Genomic DNA, 20,875 nt, shown 5'->3' with positions numbered 1-20,875 from the left:
TTTTGCCTAATGCTAACTGCAGGAAAATCTTGGCCAACTGAGTTTAGAGACTAGTAGAGCATAACTATACTGTTGGTCTCAATTGGAATAGAAGCTCACCATAGCAGAGCCTGGGACCACAGATTAAACACAGGCTGCCTTTGTTTTCTTCAGTGTTGTCTTCTCACCACACAGAAGCTGAAGTGTTCCAGAGGAAGCTTGATGAGACTACAAGATTGCTCAGGGAACTCCAGGAGGCACAGAATGAACGGCTGAGTACCAGGCCTCCTCCCAATATGATCTGTCTCTTGGGTCCATCTTACAGAGAAATGTACCTTGGTATGTTTGTCCCAGTGATGGGAAGTAGGGCAGGGCTGGGTACATGAAATGAAGGCTTCCAGCAAGTGGCAGTACTGGAAAGTAGCTACATGCATGTAGTATTTCTGCACTTATACATTTTCAATTCTTTAGGTTTTGTTTTTGTTTTTGTTTTTTTGTTTTGGTTTTTTTTTTTTTTTTTAATTACCAGAGATTAGGTAGATGGCTCAGTTGGCAAAGTGTTTGCCACAAAAACATGAGGACCTGAATTCAGATCCCAGCATGTGAAAGTGCAGTGGCATGCATCTCCAGCCTTAGTGAGAGGGTGGAGCTCACGAGCCAGTCTAGCCAAGTCAGTGAAAGACCCTTTCTCAAACAGTAAGATGGACAGTAACTGAAGAAGAGAACTCACATTGACTTGACTTTTAGCATGCACACATCTACCCCTTTGGGGCTGAGGCAGGAGGATTTCTGTGAACCCAAGGCCAGCAAGGGATACATAGCAAGACTCTTAAAAATGTCTAAAGGGCCAGGTGGTGGTGGCGCATGTCTTTAATCCCAGCACTCAGGAAGCAGAGGCAAGAGGATCTCATTGAGTTTGAGGCCAGCCTGGTCTATTGAGCCAGGGCTACACAGAGAATCTCTGGGTGGGGAAGCTAAAGGTCTAAAGCTTTTTTCCCCCAATTTTTCTTAGCTGAACAAGTGACCAATAACCTTAAAGAACTCACACAGCAAGTGACTCCAGGTGACGTTGTGAGCATACATGGAGTGCGTAAAGCAATGGGGATCTCTGTTCCTTCCCCCATCATGGGAAACAGCTTTGTAGATTTGACAGAAGGTAGGTGCCCTATTTCTGTGAGTGGGAGATGTTTTGTGAATAAAAGGAAAGTCAGCCCTTTTTCCCTTAAGATGACTTAAGAACCCTCATCTGGACAGAATGACAGAATGCTGAGTGCCTTCTTCTCCTTCAGAGTATGAAGAACCTAAAGAGACCTGTGCTGCCGAGTGTGGGCCTGACAGAAGCTGAAGATGGCCTGGTATTGATTACATTGTGTACATACTTTTTCATTCTGAACCTGGAGGTGCTTTTCAGAAGATATTAACTATTTGTAAATTGTGTTTTAATTAAGCTTTGGAACAGTTCCTTTCAATGTTCCAAAGATTGGACTTGTATTAGGAAATAAAGCTAAACCTGGACTGTGAGGCTTGCCGGTGTATCAGCTGAATTGCCCCTTGACTTGGTCTGACTTGGTCCGAGGATAGGCACCTGGAACAACACTAGCCGTTTTCATAGTCATCTTTCAAAGGGTCAGGTCCTCAAAATAAATTAATCCCCATTTTTCACATTGCAAGCAGGTAGTTTTAAGATCTGCCTTACCAGAGCTCATCTGAATAACATGAAAAAAGTAGTCTTGTGAGCAGGCTGTCCTGGTGGCCTTGCAGACTACCACTATTGTATTTAACTAACAAACCCCAGATTTTTTGTTGTTGTCATTATCATTGTTATTGTTGGATGTACTTGTGTATACATGGGTACAAGAATGCATGCCATATTGCTTGTATAGAGGTCAGAGGACAATTTTTGGGAGTTGATTATCTGCTTCCATTGTGGATACCATGGAGTAAACTTAGGTCACCACACTTGTTAGAAAATGCCTTTTTACTCACTGAACCTTCTCACTGGCCCAGGACCCAGCTTTTTAAACATAGCTCTGTCAAGCAAGATTTTCTAGCATCACAACGTGAAAGGGAACACACTCAAGATAATGTTAAGGTTTCCTGGTGGAATGTTATTCTCATTTATGATTATCAGGTGCTACATCTGCCCCCAACATACAACATACAAAAAAAAGTGGGCTAGGAAATTTCATGGTAATAAAACATGTCTAGTGTGGTTTTGGTTTTTTTTTTTTTTTTTTTTTTTTTTTTGTCGTTGTTTGGACCTGTAGCAAAAGGACACAAAAAAAGATAAACCTAATCATCCATAGCCACATTAGAGTCGAGAGCTTGCCTTTGCTGTTTTTCCAAGGCCACCTGTTTCATCTGTGTCCCAGAATCATTTCCCTTTATCAGAAATACAGAGGTCAAATGGCCAAGCAGATTAAGTAGGAAACCATCAGATATGTCCCCTTCTATCACATGTCACTGGGCTGAGATGAATGATGGTTTTTCTAAATCTGGATCAAGATATAACTTATTTGAAAAGCAAGCTGGGTATGGTAGCTCACACTTACAGTACTTGGGAGGCTAAGACAAGAGAATTGCCATGAATTTAAGTCCAGCTGGGCTATATAATGACAACCTGCCTCAAAAAAGGGGTTGGGGGATGGGGGCACTGGAGAGATGGTTCAGCACTGGCTGTTCTTCCAGGGGACCTGGCACCCTCACAGACATATACATTATATATATATATAATTATTATTAAGCCAGAATAAGGGCAGTAAAGATAAGTTGATTCTCTCAAGAAATTATAAGAGCCAGGCATGGTGGGCACACGCCTTTAATCCTAGCATGTGGAAGATAGAGGCAGGCAGATCTCAATGAGTTCAAGGCCAGCCTGGTCTACAAACCAAGTTCCAGGACAGCCAGGGCAATACAGAAACTCTTCTCTAGGAAAGGGAAGGAAGGAGAGAGAGAGAGAAATTATCATGTGACTCTTTTTTGTAGACCATTATGTTAATAGAATAGAAAAATCAAGTGTGCTTCTATCAAGTCTTTTTAGATTTCTGGTTTTAGTCTCTTAAGAGTTTAGGGGCTAAAGGGTATAGGTCTATTCGTGGGGTGTTTGAGGGCTAGTCTTTGTGAGGCCTGGAGTCTGATCCTAAGAACCACTTAAATTGGCCACAAAGAGCTGCAAGTGGAGGGCGGCTCTGATTAAAATGTTTGTGCAAGCTTGACAGCCTGGGTTTGGACTCCCAGAACCCAAGTGAAAAGCTAGATGCAGTGGTGTGTGTGTCTACAGTCTACACTCCTATAGGATGATGGGAGGCAGGGACCAAGGACCCCTGGACACTCATAGGGCAGCTAGCAGAAAAAAACCCTGTCTCAAGGTAGAAGGTGATACCAAGGTTGTCTTCTGATTTCCAAAGACGCATATGCACTCGTGCGCGCGCGCGCACACACACACACACACACACACACACACACACACACAAAGGATCTGGCTGTAGTGGCACATGTCTATAATCCCAGCACTCTAGGAGTAGACACAGGAAGATTAGGAGTTGAAGGTTTGAGGACAGCCTGAGCTATATGAAACCTTGCCTCAAGTATATATTTCACCATAATTCACCAGTAGATCTATTTGCCACAAGCCAATTCCTGAAGACCCAGAAATACTTTAATTCAAAACACCTTAGGACATTCAGGGTTTTTAATTGTTGATTGAACATATAAAAAGGAGCCAGGCATTGGTTTATGAAAATAAAACAAAACACTGAGACGGGTGTTATGGAGCTATAAATATTAAACACAGAACAAACCATAGTTGCTTGTTTCACCTGCTCCAAGCATTGGCCTGTTCTCCATGAAGAACACAATAATAATCATCTTTTGTTGGGAAGGGTATTACTTTCTGTAGTCAGTAAGGGCCACCTTAGTAGGGAGTCTGAAATGAGTCCTTGACCCATAGAAGGCTTTGGGTTTTGTTTTTTTGTTTGTTTGTTTGTTTTTAAGTTCCTATGATAAAACAAGACACTTGTAAAGAAATTACTTGGAAATTCAAAAACAATTATGTGTATAACTCCCAAGTGATTTTTTTTTTTTTTTTTTTTTTTTTTTTGTCAGTTACACTCTTATGGCCTGAACAATAACTTAAAAACACTAGCACAGTGCTTCAGTTGAAAATAAACAATGTGTGAGCAGTAGCCAATTATTTTTAAACTCGGGCTAGAATTTTTGTTGCTAGAGGGAAAAAATAACTTGGATGTTGGAAGAGTAGGAGTGTGTATTCCTGCTCTGTGTAGACTGCATCCTAACCCCAAGGGAGCCTGCTGGGAAGCCTTGGCCACTGCTAGATTCCTTTGTGCAGACTGGAGTCAGCCCCTCTTCCCAGGGTGGGCTGATAAGCCCCGCAGAACACTGTGCTGGCAGAGAAGTCCTGTCCCTCCCCTCTGCATTCCTGATCACTCATCCTTGGACTGAAGTCTCAGGTAAGCCTGACTGGTAACCCTGCTGCAGTACACACAGCATTTGTAGACTCCTGTGAGCATGATTTTCTGTACTTTCGGAGGTTCCCTGATGACTTCTAAGAATACCATGATATAGTAAAGTCAGTCCCAAAAAGGAGTGGTCTGGGGCTAAAGCACAGCAAGACACCATCACACAAAGCTAACTCGTGAGTGAGAACAACTTGGCGATTTTACAGGTCAGGGACCCTCAGTACGTGTTCCTGCCAGGTAGATGGATGGTCCTTGCAGCTCTGCCTCAGAAGACTGGAGAAAGGGCAGGAGGTACACAGATTGTCCAAGCCCTCTCTACATAGGCTTTCCCATGGGGGTGAGGGGGACTGACCATGGTAGTGCACATCTGTATTCGAACCACTGAGGAAGCTGAAGCAGGAGAGATAAAGTTTGGGGGCCTAGGCTGACTCTGTCTCCAAAAAAATAAAGTGCAGACAGAAGAACTGAAGCACCATGCCTCATTTCTAGACTTCCAGTTTCCTGAACTTGTCCCAAAAAACTTAGTCAAAATGCTTGATGGAGATCCAAGGCTTTGTCGCTCCTTGCCTCTTGCTGTGAGCCTCAAAACTCTGTCCCTGCAGTCAAGCTAATCCTAACACTGGACAGCAGTCCAATTTACATGTAGTCTGTGGTTAAGAAGAGAGGATATACTGGAAAGAAGATCTTTGTCTAGCATCTAAGAGTTGGTAGTAAAACTCCCATTTCAAACATAAGCCAGAGATGGTAAAAAGTGACATGTCAATTAGAAATTTTTCTCTACTGTTTGAGATTACCTGCCAATATGCACACTGTTTGGAACTCCATTTGCCAGAATGCTGCCTGCATGAGAGATTGGCATCCCATGGCAGGTACTGATGGGAAGAGGAAGGTTTCAACCCATGCTAGACAACTTGGTTGAACCTCCTGGAACCAGGAGAGAGTTTGTCGCCCTGTGTATGCTATTCACTGCCTACCAGGGCAGGTGTCAGTCTTGATCACACACTAAGGTCTCTTCCCCCACACTCTGGGAACACACAGCCCATAGTAGACCAGTGATCTAGCCAACCAGGAACTGCACAGGCTGAAACACAGAGGTCCTGTGGACAACTTAGTAGCTGCTTCAAACAGAATCTGATGCACCTGTCAAAGCCATCCACACAGCCATCTGCAACTGGCATGGGCTGCATTCTTGGCTCCCTCAGGAAAGAAGACTGACTACCAGACACTTCAGTTCAGCCCCAGCCCTTGAAACTTGGCAGTGTCTGTACACACAAAGTAAGTCCGCAGCTCGCCTTTGCCTTTGACGTTGATCAGCCCTCGGCACTCACAAGAATATCCTAGTCCCTGGAGGATGGTGCACGTCTCTTCTGTAACCTAAAATGAGAAAGAGCAGTGTGTCTGTTGTCTGTTCCTAACTGATGGCCAGAGCCACACAGCCAAGTGATAGAAGGGCCAAGTTCCAGAGTGGGATACCTCCTCAGGGCATAACTTTTCCCCAAGTCGATTCCCCCCAGTGGACTTTTACCTGGATTTTCCCAAGCTCCCCGGTGCTCTCCATTCGGCTGGCAACATTGACTGTGTTTCCCCAGATGTCATACTGAGGCTTGCGTGCTCCAATCACTCCAGCAATCACAGGTCCATGGTTTATGCCTTAAGATGGTTTACAGTTAGCCGTGTGTAGTAACACTGAGGGGGCCCACAGAGATGGGTAACAGCAATAGGGGTGCAAGTCCCTTGGGCCTGTTCTCTTCTGCAGGTTGTGCTTCTGAGGGGTAAAAGACCCCAGCTGTCTCTTGTCCATACCATGGATTCATCAGCTCTTCCCTAGTTATGCTAATTTCTCTTTGTAAACAAAATAAATAGGCTTTAAGTGCCTACCTGTAAAGCTAACTATGATTGGTTGGTTTAGTCTATCTTAGTCTCTATATTGTAAGATCATTTTTTATTTGCAGCCAGGACTTTTGGCCCTACATATATATAGTCATATATTATTAAAACATTTCAAAGGTAGGGTTGGTGGCTGGCAAGATGGCTTATCAAGTAAAGATGCCAACAAGTTTGGTGGTCTGAGTTAAATTCCCAGAACCCACATGGTGGAAAGAGGTTCTCTGACCTCCTCGTGTGCACTGTGGTGTGTCACACAAATAAATGTCATTCTAAATTTAATAGAAGGGGTTGGAGAGAGAGCTCAGCTTATCACACAAACATTGGGGACCTGAGTTGGGTCCCCAGCACCCCATGTAAGAAGTGTGATGACACCTGTAATCCTAGTATTGGGGATATGGACACAGGCAGATCTCTTGGGCTCCCTGGCTGACCATCCAGCCTAACCTCATTTGCAAGCCCCAGGTTCTAGGGAGACAGTTAAGAAGCAAGATAGCTCCCAAAGCACACACAAATACACATTTTCCCCCTAAAGGTTACATGACCATATGCAAGAGAGGTCAGTGTTAATGATAACATCAGAGAGTCTGCTGGAACCTCATAGCAAAGGATCCAGGACACCTTCCAACCATGAGGGTGTGCACGAGGCTGAGCTGCCCTTTTGTGAGCCTCACCAACTCGGAGGCGGAAGGAATTGAAGGAGTGCCTGTTGATTCCATCCAGCTTGCTCATCAGGGCCATGCTGAACTCCACCAAGACACCAATGTGTGCATGCTGCCGCTCCAGGTCCTGCAGGACATGGATTGCATACCCACTCTATGCAGCCTTGACTGAGGCCACACACATCCCATGGAGATAGGGTTCCTGTTCCCACCAGGGATCTCCAGGCTGCGCCAAAGAAGGCCTCTGCCCCTGACACAGAACTTTTAGTAAGGCGATAGGACTTGGGATATCCTGAAGTACTGATTTTTACACAGGCCTGGAGTACCTGGTTCTCATGTCCTGAGGGGATACTGAGCCCTGCTGCAGCCATATAGGTGCTGCCAATGGTCTTGATCTTCTCCACACCACTGAACTTAGGCTTCAGCAGCAGCTGCAAAACAAAAAAACAAAACAAAACAAGGCACTATAGCCTTGGTGCTTCCCCTGATGTGCAATGCAGACATATCACATGCATGGCCTTGTCCATCTGAGCTCACGACTGCAGGCGAGGTCACAGCTCCCATCCTCTATCTTCTCATTCCTTCCCTTCTCTGCATCATTTACTTAGAGGGGGGGTCAATGTCTCCCACAAACCAGCCCAAGCTGACTTCCTGAATTGTTGGCAGCATGGGCTTAGCCTGAGTCAAAGTTGTTCTGGAAGGGCCTAAATCTACCTGTCAGAACCTGTCCAGTAGAGATTTAATAAAAGTTTACTTACTAGATTTTTAAAAATCTCTTGGTATTCAGTGTAATACAGGTCCAGCCCATTGGCCTCATGTTTTGTTTAACTGCTCTTTTCTCTTCCAGGACTAAGGATCAAGCCACAGCTTCACACAGACTTAAGCTTGCATTGCAGTACTGAGCCTCCACCCTGCTCTTGCCACCACACAGGTGACAGGTGCAGTAACCCCTATGCAGACTGGCCAGGCCTTACCTCGTCAAAATCAGCAATGATCTCATTCAACAGGCGCAGGCACTCCAACCCTTCTTTGTTGACATCACACTCAGTGTAGAAGACTTTGAAGTCCGGAACGGATGCAAACATGACACAGACACAGTCATAAGACTGATGGTACCAGTCCTGCAGCAGGGGAAGAGAAACAGGACCCTAAGACTACTAACCCTGGATTCAGGTGCTGCTGGGCAGTGCCGGTCCAGTCTGGCCAGCTGTGTGAGCTGTGACAGATTGAATGCAGCTAAGGCAGGAGTCCAGTCAGGAGGTGGTTTTACACTGAGCTGTCATGGGGCCCGTTTCCTGTGTGGGAAAGTCCCTGCCACACGCACCCCATGGAAGTGCAGGAGTCTTATCAATACAGCACATCTGGATGATAGACACCTCGGCATGTTTGAACCTCATGATCTATTTTCCAGGGTAGAAGTCAAGGCCAGGGAGGCATCTTGCCCACACCCCCTGGTGGACATAGACCTCTGACTTGATTGCAAGCCTGCCTTTGCATCTAGCATACTCTGGGGTATACTGCTGAGTAGCCCAGGTTTTGCCAGCACTGGGCAGCTGTGCCCACAGACTCCTGGAGTGTCCCGCCTTCACACACCTCAGCTGCCTTGTCACCAATGAAGTGGGCAGCCACGTGCGCCGGCAGCACGTTTTCCAGGAGGAGGCGGTTTACATTCTCCATTGTTTCAAATTCCTCGTGCTCCTTCTTGAATTTCTTCTTCCATAGACAGTCCAAGCGGCAGTAGTAGTCAATCTGCAAGCCAGGGAGCCAGTGTCACAGCTGTCACACCTGTAACGCCACCCAGAGCTGGGACATAGGGTACTGGACCAGCCTACCTACAGTGCTGCCCACCCTGCCCAGCCCTGTGCAGAACAAGACCAGCACCTCCATGGCAGGCCTGAACCCATGTTGGTATCTTAGGCCCCAGCCCCCCACACCCACTGCTGACTCAAAAGAGGCTGGGCAAGGAGCCTACACACCTGTCTAGACAGCAAGATGAGGGTGGCGTAGAACAGGACCAGGTAGAAGTTGATCATGGTCTTCAGATCTTTCTCTAAACATCTGCTGGGGGAGGGGGCAGTCACCTGAGGCCCCAGAGCAAGGGTGTGGCTGGGTGTGCTTTGTCCAGCAGGCAGGACTGGTGGTGTCCTAAAGGGTAGGGAGTACACATTGGCAGCTGTGCAGGGAAGCAGGGGGAAGGAGGTGACAGTCTCAGTGAGGGACTTCAGGGTCCCTCCAAAAGGCCTGTCTGTGGACTGAGGAGCTGCAACAGCATCTGTAGTTTGGCATAAGGACCTGACCAGAGTAAGGCAGACAGTTTTTCCCCCTAGGTCCTCAAGATTCTAACCACATAGGCTGCAAAAGATCCAAGTCCTTCCCTCAGCCGGAAGCCTTGAGGGCTGCAGAGCCCTTCTCAACCCACAGGAGTGGGCGACTGCCCGGGGGGTAACGGGCATCTGCACTTCTGATGTTGGTGACCCAGGTCACAGGTCGGAATTAGCTGGCTTGAGGCTCCCTTCTTACCCCCCTGACAGGCTCAGAAAGAAGAGGAGCCTGATTGTTAGGACATCTCCAAGAACCCATCGTAAGCCATACACCCAGCTCACAGTGCTGGAGACCTGGGGCCTGGACCAGTCACTGCCTCTCTTAAATCCGAATCCTGCCCACCCTCACTATCTGGTTCAGTGGGACCATGGACAAAGCAGCATGCCCTGGCCAGGCACTGGGTCAAAACAAACGAGCTTGCAGTCGTGGACACCAGTGACACCAGCAGGTAGGGCCCCACCTGTGTGTGCTATTGGGTTCAGTGCTGTTGCCTGGGACATGCCAGCATGGGGAGAGGTTGAAGAGTAGCAGGTAAGCCACCAAGGCCACCGTCAGCAGCAGGGCCTTCAGTTCCAGGCTCATGCGCAGGAAAACGGAACACGAGATGAAGCCCAGGATGCAGCTGCAGGTGTAGTACTGCGGGTGGGACAATGTCCTATTTCAGTCACCGGGAGGCATGCGTGGAGCCAGCTCCTTCCTGCTGAGGCTGCAAGGCCAGGTGTCTGCCACCCTAGGCCACTGCTTCCCTGTCCGTCACAGATGAGCAGGGAAGCCGCACGGCACTGGGCTGAGGGCCAGCCCTAGTCTCACCACTTCTCATGGCCCCATTCTTGACTTGGGCCTCTCCAGGCACAGACCTCGGCTTCTGTCAGCTGCCCTGGGCCCAGCCCTTCATTCCCTTAAGGCCTCAATTAGCCTCTCTGAGTGTAGAGAATCTAACTACAGGGCAAGTGACCCAAAGTCACCCTCGACTGCAACTGATGCTGGTCTGCAGGCCTTGCCTGCAGGCCTTAGAACAACCAGCTAATCCCCCCCCACCCCGGTCCTATTTCCCTGGCATTGGGCAGGCAGGGAACAAATTCAGCTGCCTGGATCTGGCCTAGAGAAGGGCCCACTCCCACTTACATTGAGAGACACTGGACTCATCCTTTCTCTCCAAGGCCCCAGGATTCAGACCTTCAAACCATGAGCTGCACTCCGGTCAGAGTGGCCCAGCGAGAGAACTGGCCAGGGGCTGGGTGGTGCCGGAAGCCGGGATGAGCGTACTCACCGGGAGGAGCTCACATGGGGTCCCAACTCTATTCCTTACAGCCAGCAGGCTTGTCTCATTGCCTCCTGGCTGCTCTGGGCCTGGGTTAAGCATCGGTGGCTGAAGGGAGACAGATTGCCATTAGAGTGGGTCCAGGCATGAAGAAATGTCAGGCCCTGGGTGGGTGACCCAAGACAACTGTGGGCACCAAAGGTGACCTGAGGCTGGGTGCCAGGCTCTCGGCTGAGCCCAGAAGTGACTGTGTCCACAGCAACCACCAGGTGTGGAGGACCTGGGGTGGGGAGAGACAGAAGTGTTGAGACAGCAGCCCAGGGCAGGCAGGTGAGAAAGCTCCTGGGCCCTGAGAGAAGGGCATAAGAGTACACTCCCAAATCCGCAGCCGACAGTGTGGAGGAGAAAGAAGTGTTCTAAAGGAAGGAGCAGGCATAAGGCAGGGTTGCAAGTCCGTCCCTACAGGCTGCTCAGCAACCCACGTGTGACTTGGACCAGAGGGCAAGTCTTATCCCTTACTGAGTCCCAAAGAGCAGGCAGTATGTATCTGTGGAACTGCGGGCCCTCAAACCCTCCCTTCAGGGGTGAAGAGCTCCAAGCTTGCACTGGGGGGATCCCACAGACCACTGCAGAGCTACAGGGGGTCACTCTATATGGAACTGTTGGAGCAACAAGAATCCTAATCCTAGGATCTGGGTTCCCAGGAGATACACCCTTAGCACAGCTCTGCCAGGGCTTGCTGTCCTGACCCCATAACTCACCATGTTGATGATGGCAACGGTCAGTAGGCTGCCAACAGTCAGCACAACCAGGGACAGCCTGAGCAGGGGCTGTGTCTCCACACTCTCCAAGACGGCCTGGAGTGTACCTCGGGCGGCGGGAAAGCACCTCTATGGATAGGGGCAAGTCATGCAAAACAGCAGCTGGGACAAAGGACAGCCTTACTCGGGAGAATGGGTGGCACTAACTGGCCTGGGAGGCTGAGGACTTGGGCGCAGTCTGCAGGGACTCAATTGTCCTAGGGGTAAGATAGAGCACCCAGGCAAGACTGCTGGTGAGGGAGAGGCCATGGTGATGAATGAACGCACTGAATTCAGAGATCCACTCACCGAGAACTCAGTAGCAAAGCAGAAACTTAGCACCAGCCCCAGCAGGCAGGCCACCAGTCCAAAGGACACACCCAGAGTGGCCATCCTAGAAAGAAGGGAAAACTTGAGTCCAGGTACCGTCCACCATTCCCAGTTCTCCGGTTCATGGTGACCTCTCCCTCCCCAGTGGATATTCTGCACCCAGCAAAAGAGACCTTGAAAAATGACTCCAAATGCCCCACAAATAACAATCTCAAAGATCAAGGCTGTCATCAAGTCCCCCTAAGTTTATAAGAAGTGAGTCACATCACGAGCCTCTAGAACTATGTCTGGCATGTAAAACACAAAAGCATCTGTATGAGGGGGCTGAAGAGATGGCTCAGGGGTTAGGAGCACTTGTTCCTCTTGCAAAAGGATCTAGGTTTGATTCCCAGCACCTACATGGTTGGTTCCAAACCACCTATAACTCCAGGTCCAGGAGACTGGACATCCTCCTTTGATAGCCTCAGCCACCAAGCACACATGTGGTACAAATACACACATGCAGGCAAAACACACATAATACAGTAAAAGAATGTTTAAGCATCCATATATAATTTTTATTTAGTTTTCTTTGTTTGTTTTTGGTCTTGTTGTTGTTTTAGCTCTTTAAGACAGTTTATCTGTGTAGCCCTGGCTGTCCTGGAACTCACTCTGTAGACCAGGCTGACCTGGAACTCAGATTTCTGCCTGTCTCTGCCTCCAAAGTACTAGGATGAAAGGTGGTATACCACCACTGTCCGGCTTTAGTTTGGTTTTTACACAGGGTCTTACAGCTCTGGTTGATCTGGAACTTTCCATATAGACCAGTCTGGCCTCAAATTTGCAGCAATCCTCATATTCTCATGTCTCTGCCACTCAGTGCTGTGGACTCACAGGCCTAGGTCACCATACCTGGTTGTTATTCAGCCTCTCTCTCTCTCTCTCTCTCTCTCTCTCTCTCTCTCTCTCTGTGTGTGTGTGTGTGTGTGTGTGTGTGTGTGTGTGTGTGTGTGTGTGTGAATGTGGGCACCTACATGCCACAACATGCATGTGGAGTTTAGAGAATAACTCTGGAGTCTGTTCTCTCCTTTAACTCTGTGGGTGGTAGGGATCAAACTTGAGCTGTCAGGCTTGTTGGCAGGTGCCTTTACCTGCTGAGCCATCTCACTAGCAGCCCTATTTAGTCTATTAAGCACATCCAAAGCCACAATACCGACTGTGCTTTGTTTTAACTGCTTTCTGAAAGCTATCTGTGGCTACACTTTGTTTTCTCTGGCCCCTTGTCCCTGTCTACACCAGCAGTTCCCCAGAACCTGAAGTACGAATTTCAGGGCTCTTGGGTCCAGGCTGGATGCCACTATTCCTGTAAGTCTCACTTTCTCCTCTTGAAAGGGGGAAATGACAGTGCCCAGTGTTTCCAGAGGCTAAGGCAGCAGATGGTAGCCTCGGACAGTTTTACACCCTGTCACAAGGAGAGGTCAGTAACTCCAGCTCTGAGGCTAAAAACCCCCAGCTCCAGGGGTGGAGGATCCAGAGCTGAAGTCACTGGTCCCTTCCAGCTAGCCATGAAGTACCTTGCCAGTTTCTGCTGGGTCCTGCCAAAGTCACCACCCCTCCAGCTGGACCCCAGTGGGCTTGCTCATCCCTCCCACCACAGGCTGACCTGGGCATCACAAGAAGGTGGACAAGTAGGATGCAGATGAAGACAAGGCTGGCACAGGCGAAGTCGTAGCGAGCCCGGGGGATGGGCACCAGGCGGTACTGGGTGGGTGAGTCGGGGGTGGACATGACTGTGAGAGACAGCTACCAGCAAGGTCCCTTTAATGCCTACCCCAGGTTCATATCCTAAAATAAAGTGCCTGGCACCGCTCCTGGAGTTCACCTGCCAACACTATACTCTCTGCACTGGCAATACTCAGCACCCAGCAAGGCTTTTGTTTTCATTTCTCGGGGAAACAAGCTTGAGCTCCTGGAGCTGTCACTAGGCATGACCTCACCCCTTACAAAGGAGTATTATCTATTATCTGAGCCTGGGTCCCTGGACAAGCAGGCAGGGATCCCTGTGGCTTACCCTCCACATGGCATCACTTTGTTACCATTTTTATCATGCTGCCATGGTAAAGGACCAACCAAGACTTGGACCATATGACCCACAGCCAAGGGAAGCCTCCTCCACTCTCCTCCCAGGAACTTCACTCAGAATCCCCAGGGAGAAGATTCCTCCTGTCAATAGTGGACACCAGGCCATCAAGGCAGGAGCCTCCCCAGATGGCCACAGCCTAAAGCTAAGGACAAGCAGCTTCAGCGCCATGGGCTGCAGGCTCCTATCTAAGCTGGACCTGGTACCTGCCTGGCTGCTTGAGGGAAAGATAGATTTGATTCTGATATGGACCCAAGACCTGCAGGGAGCCATGAATTGCTCTAGACCTATAGAGCCATTAGGGCACAAAAAGTGTGTCACAGCAGCCAGGCAAGGGGTCCCACAGGTATGCAACTAGGAGGCTGGATTAAGTCTGAAACACTCATTTGCCTCAATCCCGGGGACAAATCTCTAGAGTGGCGTCAGTTAAAGGGGTGAGGCCGACAGAAAGAGCCACAAATGAGACTGACAGAACCCTGTCCACCCCAACAGCCAGTTAGGAGCCCCCATGGGCACCCCCTCCCCCTCTCTGAGATTTGCTGGACCCAGCAGTTCATGCCCCACCCACCAGGCCTAGAGCAGATGCTCTATGGTAACTGCCCAACCCTCACCTCACACTCAAAGTCCTTCTCCAGGAAGATGGGACCAAAGGTGTGGAAGTCATCAGACTTGGAGCAGCAGGGCCTAGGAGAACAGCAGCACAATGCGCCACAGAGCAGGAGAGGGCCACATCCTCAGAGGAAGCCCCAGGGCAAGGGAAGAGCCCACATCCAAGCCAGGGCTCAGTATCCAGCAGGAGGGGACCAGCCCTGCCAAGGGAGGGAAGAGGGGGGTGGAGCTCACAGGCCTCACCTGGTGGAGCTGAGCCCCTCAATGGCAGAGAGCATCTCGTCATCACAGTCATCCTCCAAGCGTCCCTTGGGGGATGTACTCCTAGAATTAGAGGCCCGACTCCATCACCCCAGGGGCCTATTCAGCTGGAGACTAGGGTATGGATGATGGATTTACCAGTGGGATTACTGGTATCTAGTGTGGTCTCCAAGGTCATGAAAAGGGGTGGGGTTAAGCAAAGGGCCAGCAGCACCACAAGAAGCAGAGGACATATCCCCCCAAGACCAAGGCCACCTTGGCTAAGGGTAGCACCAGCCCAGAAGCCAGAGACACACCTTCCCTCACCACAAACACATAGCAGCCCGCTGTCCCAGCCCTAGGGTAGCATGCAGTGGGAATTCCCACCCCAGTCATTCAAAGAGCCTGGGGTCTGGGAGTCCCACACCCACAAACCCGAGACCTGGCAAACCCACGGAGGCCTGGGCTGGACCTGAAGGGACTGCCCCAGACAGAGACTGGTCGGGGTGCCTGCAGGAGGAGATCAGCACGTGCCGCCAGTGAGCAGTGTGCATGGAGGGCGGTGCACCTACCTGTCAACGGCACGGTGTCGGCGCAGAGGAGTGGCCTGAAAGGGGTGAGAAGAGATGACCAGCCCCTGAACACTGACCCTCATTCACCATGGGCCTGGTTTTCTTTCCTTAGACTGGAAAAGGACCAGGAGATTCCAGGCCCCACTGGAGCAGTCTCCAAACACCTCCTCCTGTCCAGAAGGGAGGCTTGGCAAAGACTACCCACATACAGCTAGAGGAAAAGGGTGGGACAGAGCCTTTTGCTCCCTGTCCCTTCTCAGAGGGTCCTGACCCAGCAACCAGATGGGAGGGGACCTACCTTTGGCCTCTGTCCAGTGGGACTGGGGGTCTCGCTGCTGCTCACACTCTCCCGATGGTTGAGGTGTGCAAAGGGCCTCGCTGCCCCCCAGGACTCGAGATAGCGGGTTACACGCACTGAAGCCCGTATCTTCAGGGTGGCATCCCCCTTGGGCTTGGGGAGATGATGGCTGGGTGGGGGCGGCTGCTGGCTCTGCAAACACATAGACATGACCTGTCCCACCTGTTCCCCTCTCAACCATCCCTGGAAGGCATGTTCACATGCCTGGAGCATTCATTGGCTGCTCTGGTAAAGGGGAAAGTGTTAAGTTTCCAAGCCTCTTCTTGAAGCCCTGGAGACTGGCTGAAGCCCTCAGTTAGCATCCAGGCCAGGATCAGCCCCCCTCGAGAAAGGGGTAAGCAGGAACCCTGCCCTGCCCACCCACAGGTGGCTCACACATGCTCCTTCTGGTGAGGGCACTGAGGAAAAGATGTGTGCTGGCCTGAATCCAGAAACATGGCCACTAAGGCATGGGCCCAGTCCAGGGCAGTCTTTGAAGGAGTGCCACACCCAGCCTCAAGTTCAGCTCCAGGCCCATTTGCCACACACTTGCTGGGTCCAGCATCATGCTGGGGCCTCAGGGGCTTAAGCCAGGACCTGGGGGTCCAGCTCTGCCTCCTGCCCTAATGCCACTGAGCCCCAAGTCCCCCTTAATGGATGCCTGGGCCTTCTCCAGTCAGGGTGGCCAGGTATAGCTGGAAGAGAGGAAAAGAAAGAGCCTCAAGGTCATCAGACACAAGCATAGGCTACCTGTGTCTGCTGGGGTCTTGTGCCCCTCCTCCCCCCCAGCATCTCAGACACTCCCTCCAGAGCCCGTCTCCTCAGACTTGCCAACACGAACAGGCAGCAGCCCGCCTACAACCCCAACCCCTGGCCAAAGCACAGTGGCAATTTTACTGGACACTTATAGCATCTCTGGGCATAGAAGCCTCTTTAAACCCTCACTGCCCGCCATCTACTCAGTCTAGGACCAGTATGTAGAGTTCCACCTGAGGAGGTCCTAGGATCCAGGCAGACGACAGCCAAGCCAGGCAGTGAACAAGAGCTGCTGGATCTGGAGGTGAGGACCTTCCCCTCTGCTGCCTGTAACCCTGGTCATGTGCTGACTGGACACAAGAACGAAGAACTCCTACAGGCCCCTCTAAACTGCAGCCATGTGAATGAACCGGTCAGCAGAGCTGAAGAGAGGGACGAGGAAGAACGACAGTTCCACACTGCCAGTGCACGCACACACATGCTGCTGCTTTTCTGGAGCTTGGCTGGAGTCTGGCCAGCATCCTGCAATTCTGCTGGCTCAGTCTGGCAGCCCTGGGGGTGGGCTTTGGAACTAACAGGCCTGCAGATGCCTTTGAGGTTGGGGCTTCATCCATTTCAAAGCCACTAAATGCATGCTCAGAGCAGAGCTGGGCAATCTGCAGGCTAGAGGGCCAGTGGTCTTTAGCAGCATGAACGACAACAAACAAGGGAAAAGATAAATAAACAGGACCACATGGGGACAGTAAGGCCAGGAGCAGGCATTTTCCTGTAGCTGCCCTGTGGACATTAGCAAGATAAGGCAGGCAGTGCAGGCTAGGTGGGTTTGCAGGCCGTCTCCAGGAGTAGCCAAGGGCCAGGACCAAGAGTGCTGGAAGGAGCTCCTGTCAGCATTCTTGAGCAAACTCCAAGGATGATTCAGGAGGTTAAGACCACAGACAACAAAAAGCAGCAGACTGCCAACTTGGAACAGTCAGCAGACAAACCCAGCAGACTCTCCAGTTGGGCCTCCAGGGCAAGCTTGGCTCCAAGAGAGGAGGCAACTCGAGCCACCTGAGAGCCCCAGACCAGCAAGCTCCAGGGGCAGGCTGCCTGGCCATTCTCTGCTTCCCTGAGTAGTCACAGAGGTAAAGAGTCTGTCCTGCAGCTTCATGGGACTACACTAACACTGCGCTCTGTGCCCAGAGTTGCTGACATAGCCCTTGCTCCCTGCCTTACAGAAACACAAACAGGTTGTTCCTTGGTGCCTAGAATGTGCCCAGTTCAAGGAAATGCCCTCCTACTTTGGGCTAGTCTCTGCCACCTCACCACAGTCTTGAGGTCAGCTGCCAGTAGTTGGGACCCTGTTCTCAGGCTGCCCAATCCCCCCCCCCACCCCCCAAGCCCTTATACCCGGGGGTCGATCACCAGGTAGGTTCGGATGTTCATCTCTTTCAGATAGGGGTCACGCTGCTGCCCGTTCCCATCCTCCACCTCGTATGCCTTGTCCAGGTGGTTCAGTGTCGCCTCTGTGATGTGCACCCGGCTGGGGAGACCCAAGTCAGATAAAGCAGCATGGCCCAGGCACCCATTTAGGGGTACACAGCAGGTGGGACTGGCTCCACCCCCTGCCCCCACACCTGGTCCCACCTCGATCACCCTGGTCTCTGTCCCTGCCCTGATGAAACTCACCCAGGGACCCCAGCTGCCTCCATTCTATTGGCCAGGGACACATCATGGGACCACACATCATACTGCCACTTGCGGAGCCCGATGACCCCACACAGCACATTCCCGGAGTGGATGCCCACACGCATGCTGATGTCCACTCCTGTGGCCTCACGCACCTGCCTGGAGCAGAACAGTCTGTCACCTACAGCAGCTCAAGGCCATGCTTGAGGTCTTGGGTATGGCAGGGCACCTAGGGAGGCAGGGCTTCCTCTTCAGAGAGGCCAAGAACCCCACCCCTGGGAGTGTGCAAGCTCACACCCACCTCAAGGGTGTGTAGGAAGTGAAAGGGACTTAGGATGACACTTATACTGATGGGCCACATTCTGTCCCTGGTATCCCTTGTCCTGCAGGCAGCCCTGGTTAGCTCTGATAAGGCTGCCAGGGTGTGAAGCATGCTAAGCCCTACCCAACACCCAGCATAGACAAAGACCCTGGGAGGTCTCTACTCCAACTGTAGGAAATGCGGGCCCTATTCAGTACAAGGCATCTCCAGGGTGAAGCCTCTCAGGATGTGGCACCCACCCCATCCCCCAGGGATGAGCAGACCTCTACACTCCTCAAGCACCTATGTCCACCACTAGAACAAGGGATGAGCTGGAGCCACCAGGGCTAGAGCCAGCAGGAGCAAAAGTCGCCTCTACACAATGCAGAATGGGGACTTGCCGAGTCCCATGGCAGGCGTCTTGGGTGTTCTGTACTGTGGGAAGAGTTCTTGGAGGCACAGCAAAGTGGTGCCGGATGGAGTACCTCCTCAGTTGCCTAGACAGGCCGCCTGCACCATCATCTCATGCTTCTTCCTGCATACCCCTGCGCACCTCACCAACAGACGGATGCCAGCAGAAGGGCCCAAACGATCCAGGCCTCCTTGTTGCTGGAGAGTAAGTCCTCTGGCACCAGAAACTTCCCAGAGGAAGGGAAGGCAGATGGAGTCTTGCCACTGGACCTTGCCCCTGAAAAGCCTTCCTGCTGTCTTCCCTGACCTTCCCCTGCTGTCCCAGGCCTTGGGAGGGTAGAGCTTTTTATTTATTTTATTTTGTTTGTTTGTTTGTTTGTCATATGAGACAGGGTGTCTCTATGCAGTCCTGGAACTTGCTATGTAAGCCAGGCTGGCCTCAAACCCACAGAGATCTGCCTGCCTCTGCTTCCTCAGTGCTGGGATTAAAGGCATGTGCCAACCATGCCTGGCCTAACTCAGCTCTTTAGATGCTTCTAGGACTTGCAGCCACAGGTGGGCCCTGAGGAAGGGAGGCCAACAGAAGGAGTATGCATCCTCCACATGGCATACTGAGAATCCAGGCAAGTCTCACCTCCCCACACCCACCTCAATTTGTAGTTTAGCAAGGGGACATGCACCTGTGCCCTGGCCCACCTGCACCTACTTAATGGCCTCACATATGTCCAGACCCATCTTCACGCAGTTGCGGGCGTGGGTGGGCAGCGACACAGGCAGGCCTGACACGCAGTAGTAGCAGTCTCCCAGGATCTTGATCCGCATGCACTCGTTGGCCTGCAGGGTAAGCAAGCAAGGGGTGGTTCTCAGGGCAGCTCTGGGGCCAGCTGGACTCGCCCTGCCGGCAATGGACTTCAGTGCTGGTGCAGCGGCTGCTTCAGAGACTGGTGAGAGGACCCAGGGAGACCCAGCCAGGAATCCAGATGAACGCCAGACTTAGTAAGGGCTATAGAGGATGGACCATCTTTTTTATTTATCCGTGTAGTGTTTGAACACCTGCTGTGTACCTGGCCAGGTAATGTAATAGAGTATAGCAGCAAAGTACAGATACAAATCCTGCAGTTGTGGAATGAACATGCAAGTAGAAAGTTACAACTAAATCAATACAATTAGAAGATACACCTAGGAGAAGATGAGGTACTGGAGAAAGAGGAAGGGCCCAGAAAACCAGAGCCATCACAGTCCTAGGAGAAAAGTATTCTGGGGGCGGGGGGGCTAGAGAGATGGCTCAATGGTTAAAAGGAACTGGCTGCTCTTCCAGAGGTCCTGGGTTCAATTCCCAGCACCACCTACATGGCAGCTCACAACTGTCTATAACTCCAGTTCCAGGGAATCCAACATACACAAAAAAATTAAAAAGTAAAATGTTAACGAAAAGAAGAACATTCCAACATATGCAAAGGTCTCCAGGCCAGGAAGCTACTTGAAATAAAACTAGGACGGTCAGTATAGCCAAAGCAGAGTAAGTCAGGCAGGAGTCGCAGCGGGCACCCTAAGCAGATGCTAAGCAGAAGTCAAGCCCAGAGGTGCTATGCTGCTAGATCTGGAGCCAACAAGGTGAGACTGGGCCCCACGGGAAATGCCTGGAGAAGGAGGGTCCGGGATGGGAGTCTGCAGCCCCACCAAAGACAGAGCTGAGGCCACCAGTCCTCTCAAGCCCTCCAGCAGGGGCCACATGTAGCGTCTCGTGTGAACACCAGCCTTGCTTTGCAGTTTCTCGAACCCCTGCCCTGTGCTCAGCCAGTGCTCAACTGACTCCCAATCTTGGCCCCTGCCCCGCACCTCTCTTGTGCCGTGAGTGCTCAAGGGGGAGCCCCAGTCATAATGCTCAGCACCAATGCTCAGGAGCCACAGGAAGATTTGGTAAAGGATGAAATCCATTCCTGGGAGCGGAAGAGATGGCTCAGCAGTTAAGAGCACTGGCTGTTCTTCCAGAGGACCCAGGTTCAATTCCCAACACCCACATGGCAGCCCACAAGTGTCTGCAACTCCAGTTCCAGGGGATCCAGCCCCCTAACACAGACATACATCCAGGCAAAACACTAATGTATATAAAATAAAAATAAATAATTAAAAAAAAAAGAAAAGA

At 51.0% G+C, this 20,875-nt stretch overlaps 2 protein-coding genes across 4 annotated transcripts in view; one reads left to right on the top strand and one right to left on the bottom strand.

Annotated features, from left to right (window-relative positions):
* Brd7 (bromodomain containing 7) overlaps nt 1–1,500 on the top strand; it is a 31,535-nt gene extending 30,035 nt beyond the window's left edge. Inside the window, exons 15-17 of one of the 2 annotated variants that reach the window (XM_051195085.1) lie at nt 175–318; nt 992–1,135; nt 1,234–1,500. In XM_051195085.1, the coding sequence (XP_051051042.1) occupies nt 175–318; nt 992–1,135; nt 1,234–1,238 (293 nt within the window). In that variant the 3' untranslated portion in view covers nt 1,239–1,500. The remainder of the gene's footprint in view (nt 1–174; nt 319–991; nt 1,136–1,233) is intronic. The other variant, XM_051195084.1, reaches the window with a different exon arrangement.
* A 2,115-nt stretch (nt 1,501–3,615) lies between these two features.
* The window catches only part of Adcy7 (adenylate cyclase 7), a 41,469-nt gene continuing 24,209 nt past the window's right edge, over nt 3,616–20,875 (bottom strand). For both annotated transcript variants that reach the window (XM_051195082.1, XM_051195083.1), the window contains 19 exons: nt 19,436–19,563; nt 18,018–18,176; nt 17,739–17,871; nt 15,555–15,746; nt 15,257–15,291; nt 14,688–14,768; nt 14,447–14,519; nt 13,359–13,456; nt 11,696–11,780; nt 11,348–11,476; nt 10,596–10,694; nt 9,786–9,961; nt 8,980–9,148; nt 8,597–8,752; nt 7,978–8,124; nt 7,330–7,434; nt 7,016–7,130; nt 5,983–6,107; nt 3,616–5,831 (listed from right to left, as the gene is read on the bottom strand). In XM_051195082.1, the coding sequence (XP_051051039.1) occupies nt 5,685–5,831; nt 5,983–6,107; nt 7,016–7,130; nt 7,330–7,434; nt 7,978–8,124; nt 8,597–8,752; nt 8,980–9,148; nt 9,786–9,961; nt 10,596–10,694; nt 11,348–11,476; nt 11,696–11,780; nt 13,359–13,456; nt 14,447–14,519; nt 14,688–14,768; nt 15,257–15,291; nt 15,555–15,746; nt 17,739–17,871; nt 18,018–18,176; nt 19,436–19,563 (2,352 nt within the window). In that variant the 3' untranslated portion in view covers nt 3,616–5,684. The remainder of the gene's footprint in view (nt 5,832–5,982; nt 6,108–7,015; nt 7,131–7,329; nt 7,435–7,977; nt 8,125–8,596; nt 8,753–8,979; nt 9,149–9,785; nt 9,962–10,595; nt 10,695–11,347; nt 11,477–11,695; nt 11,781–13,358; nt 13,457–14,446; nt 14,520–14,687; nt 14,769–15,256; nt 15,292–15,554; nt 15,747–17,738; nt 17,872–18,017; nt 18,177–19,435; nt 19,564–20,875) is intronic.

The sequence above is a fragment of the Phodopus roborovskii genome, unplaced genomic scaffold (assembly GCF_943737965.1).
Source record: "Phodopus roborovskii unplaced genomic scaffold, PHOROB, whole genome shotgun sequence".
In the NCBI taxonomy this organism is placed as follows: Eukaryota; Metazoa; Chordata; class Mammalia; order Rodentia; family Cricetidae; genus Phodopus; species Phodopus roborovskii.
Note: the sequence above shows the minus strand (reverse complement) of the source record. Positions and strands in the feature narration are given on the sequence as shown.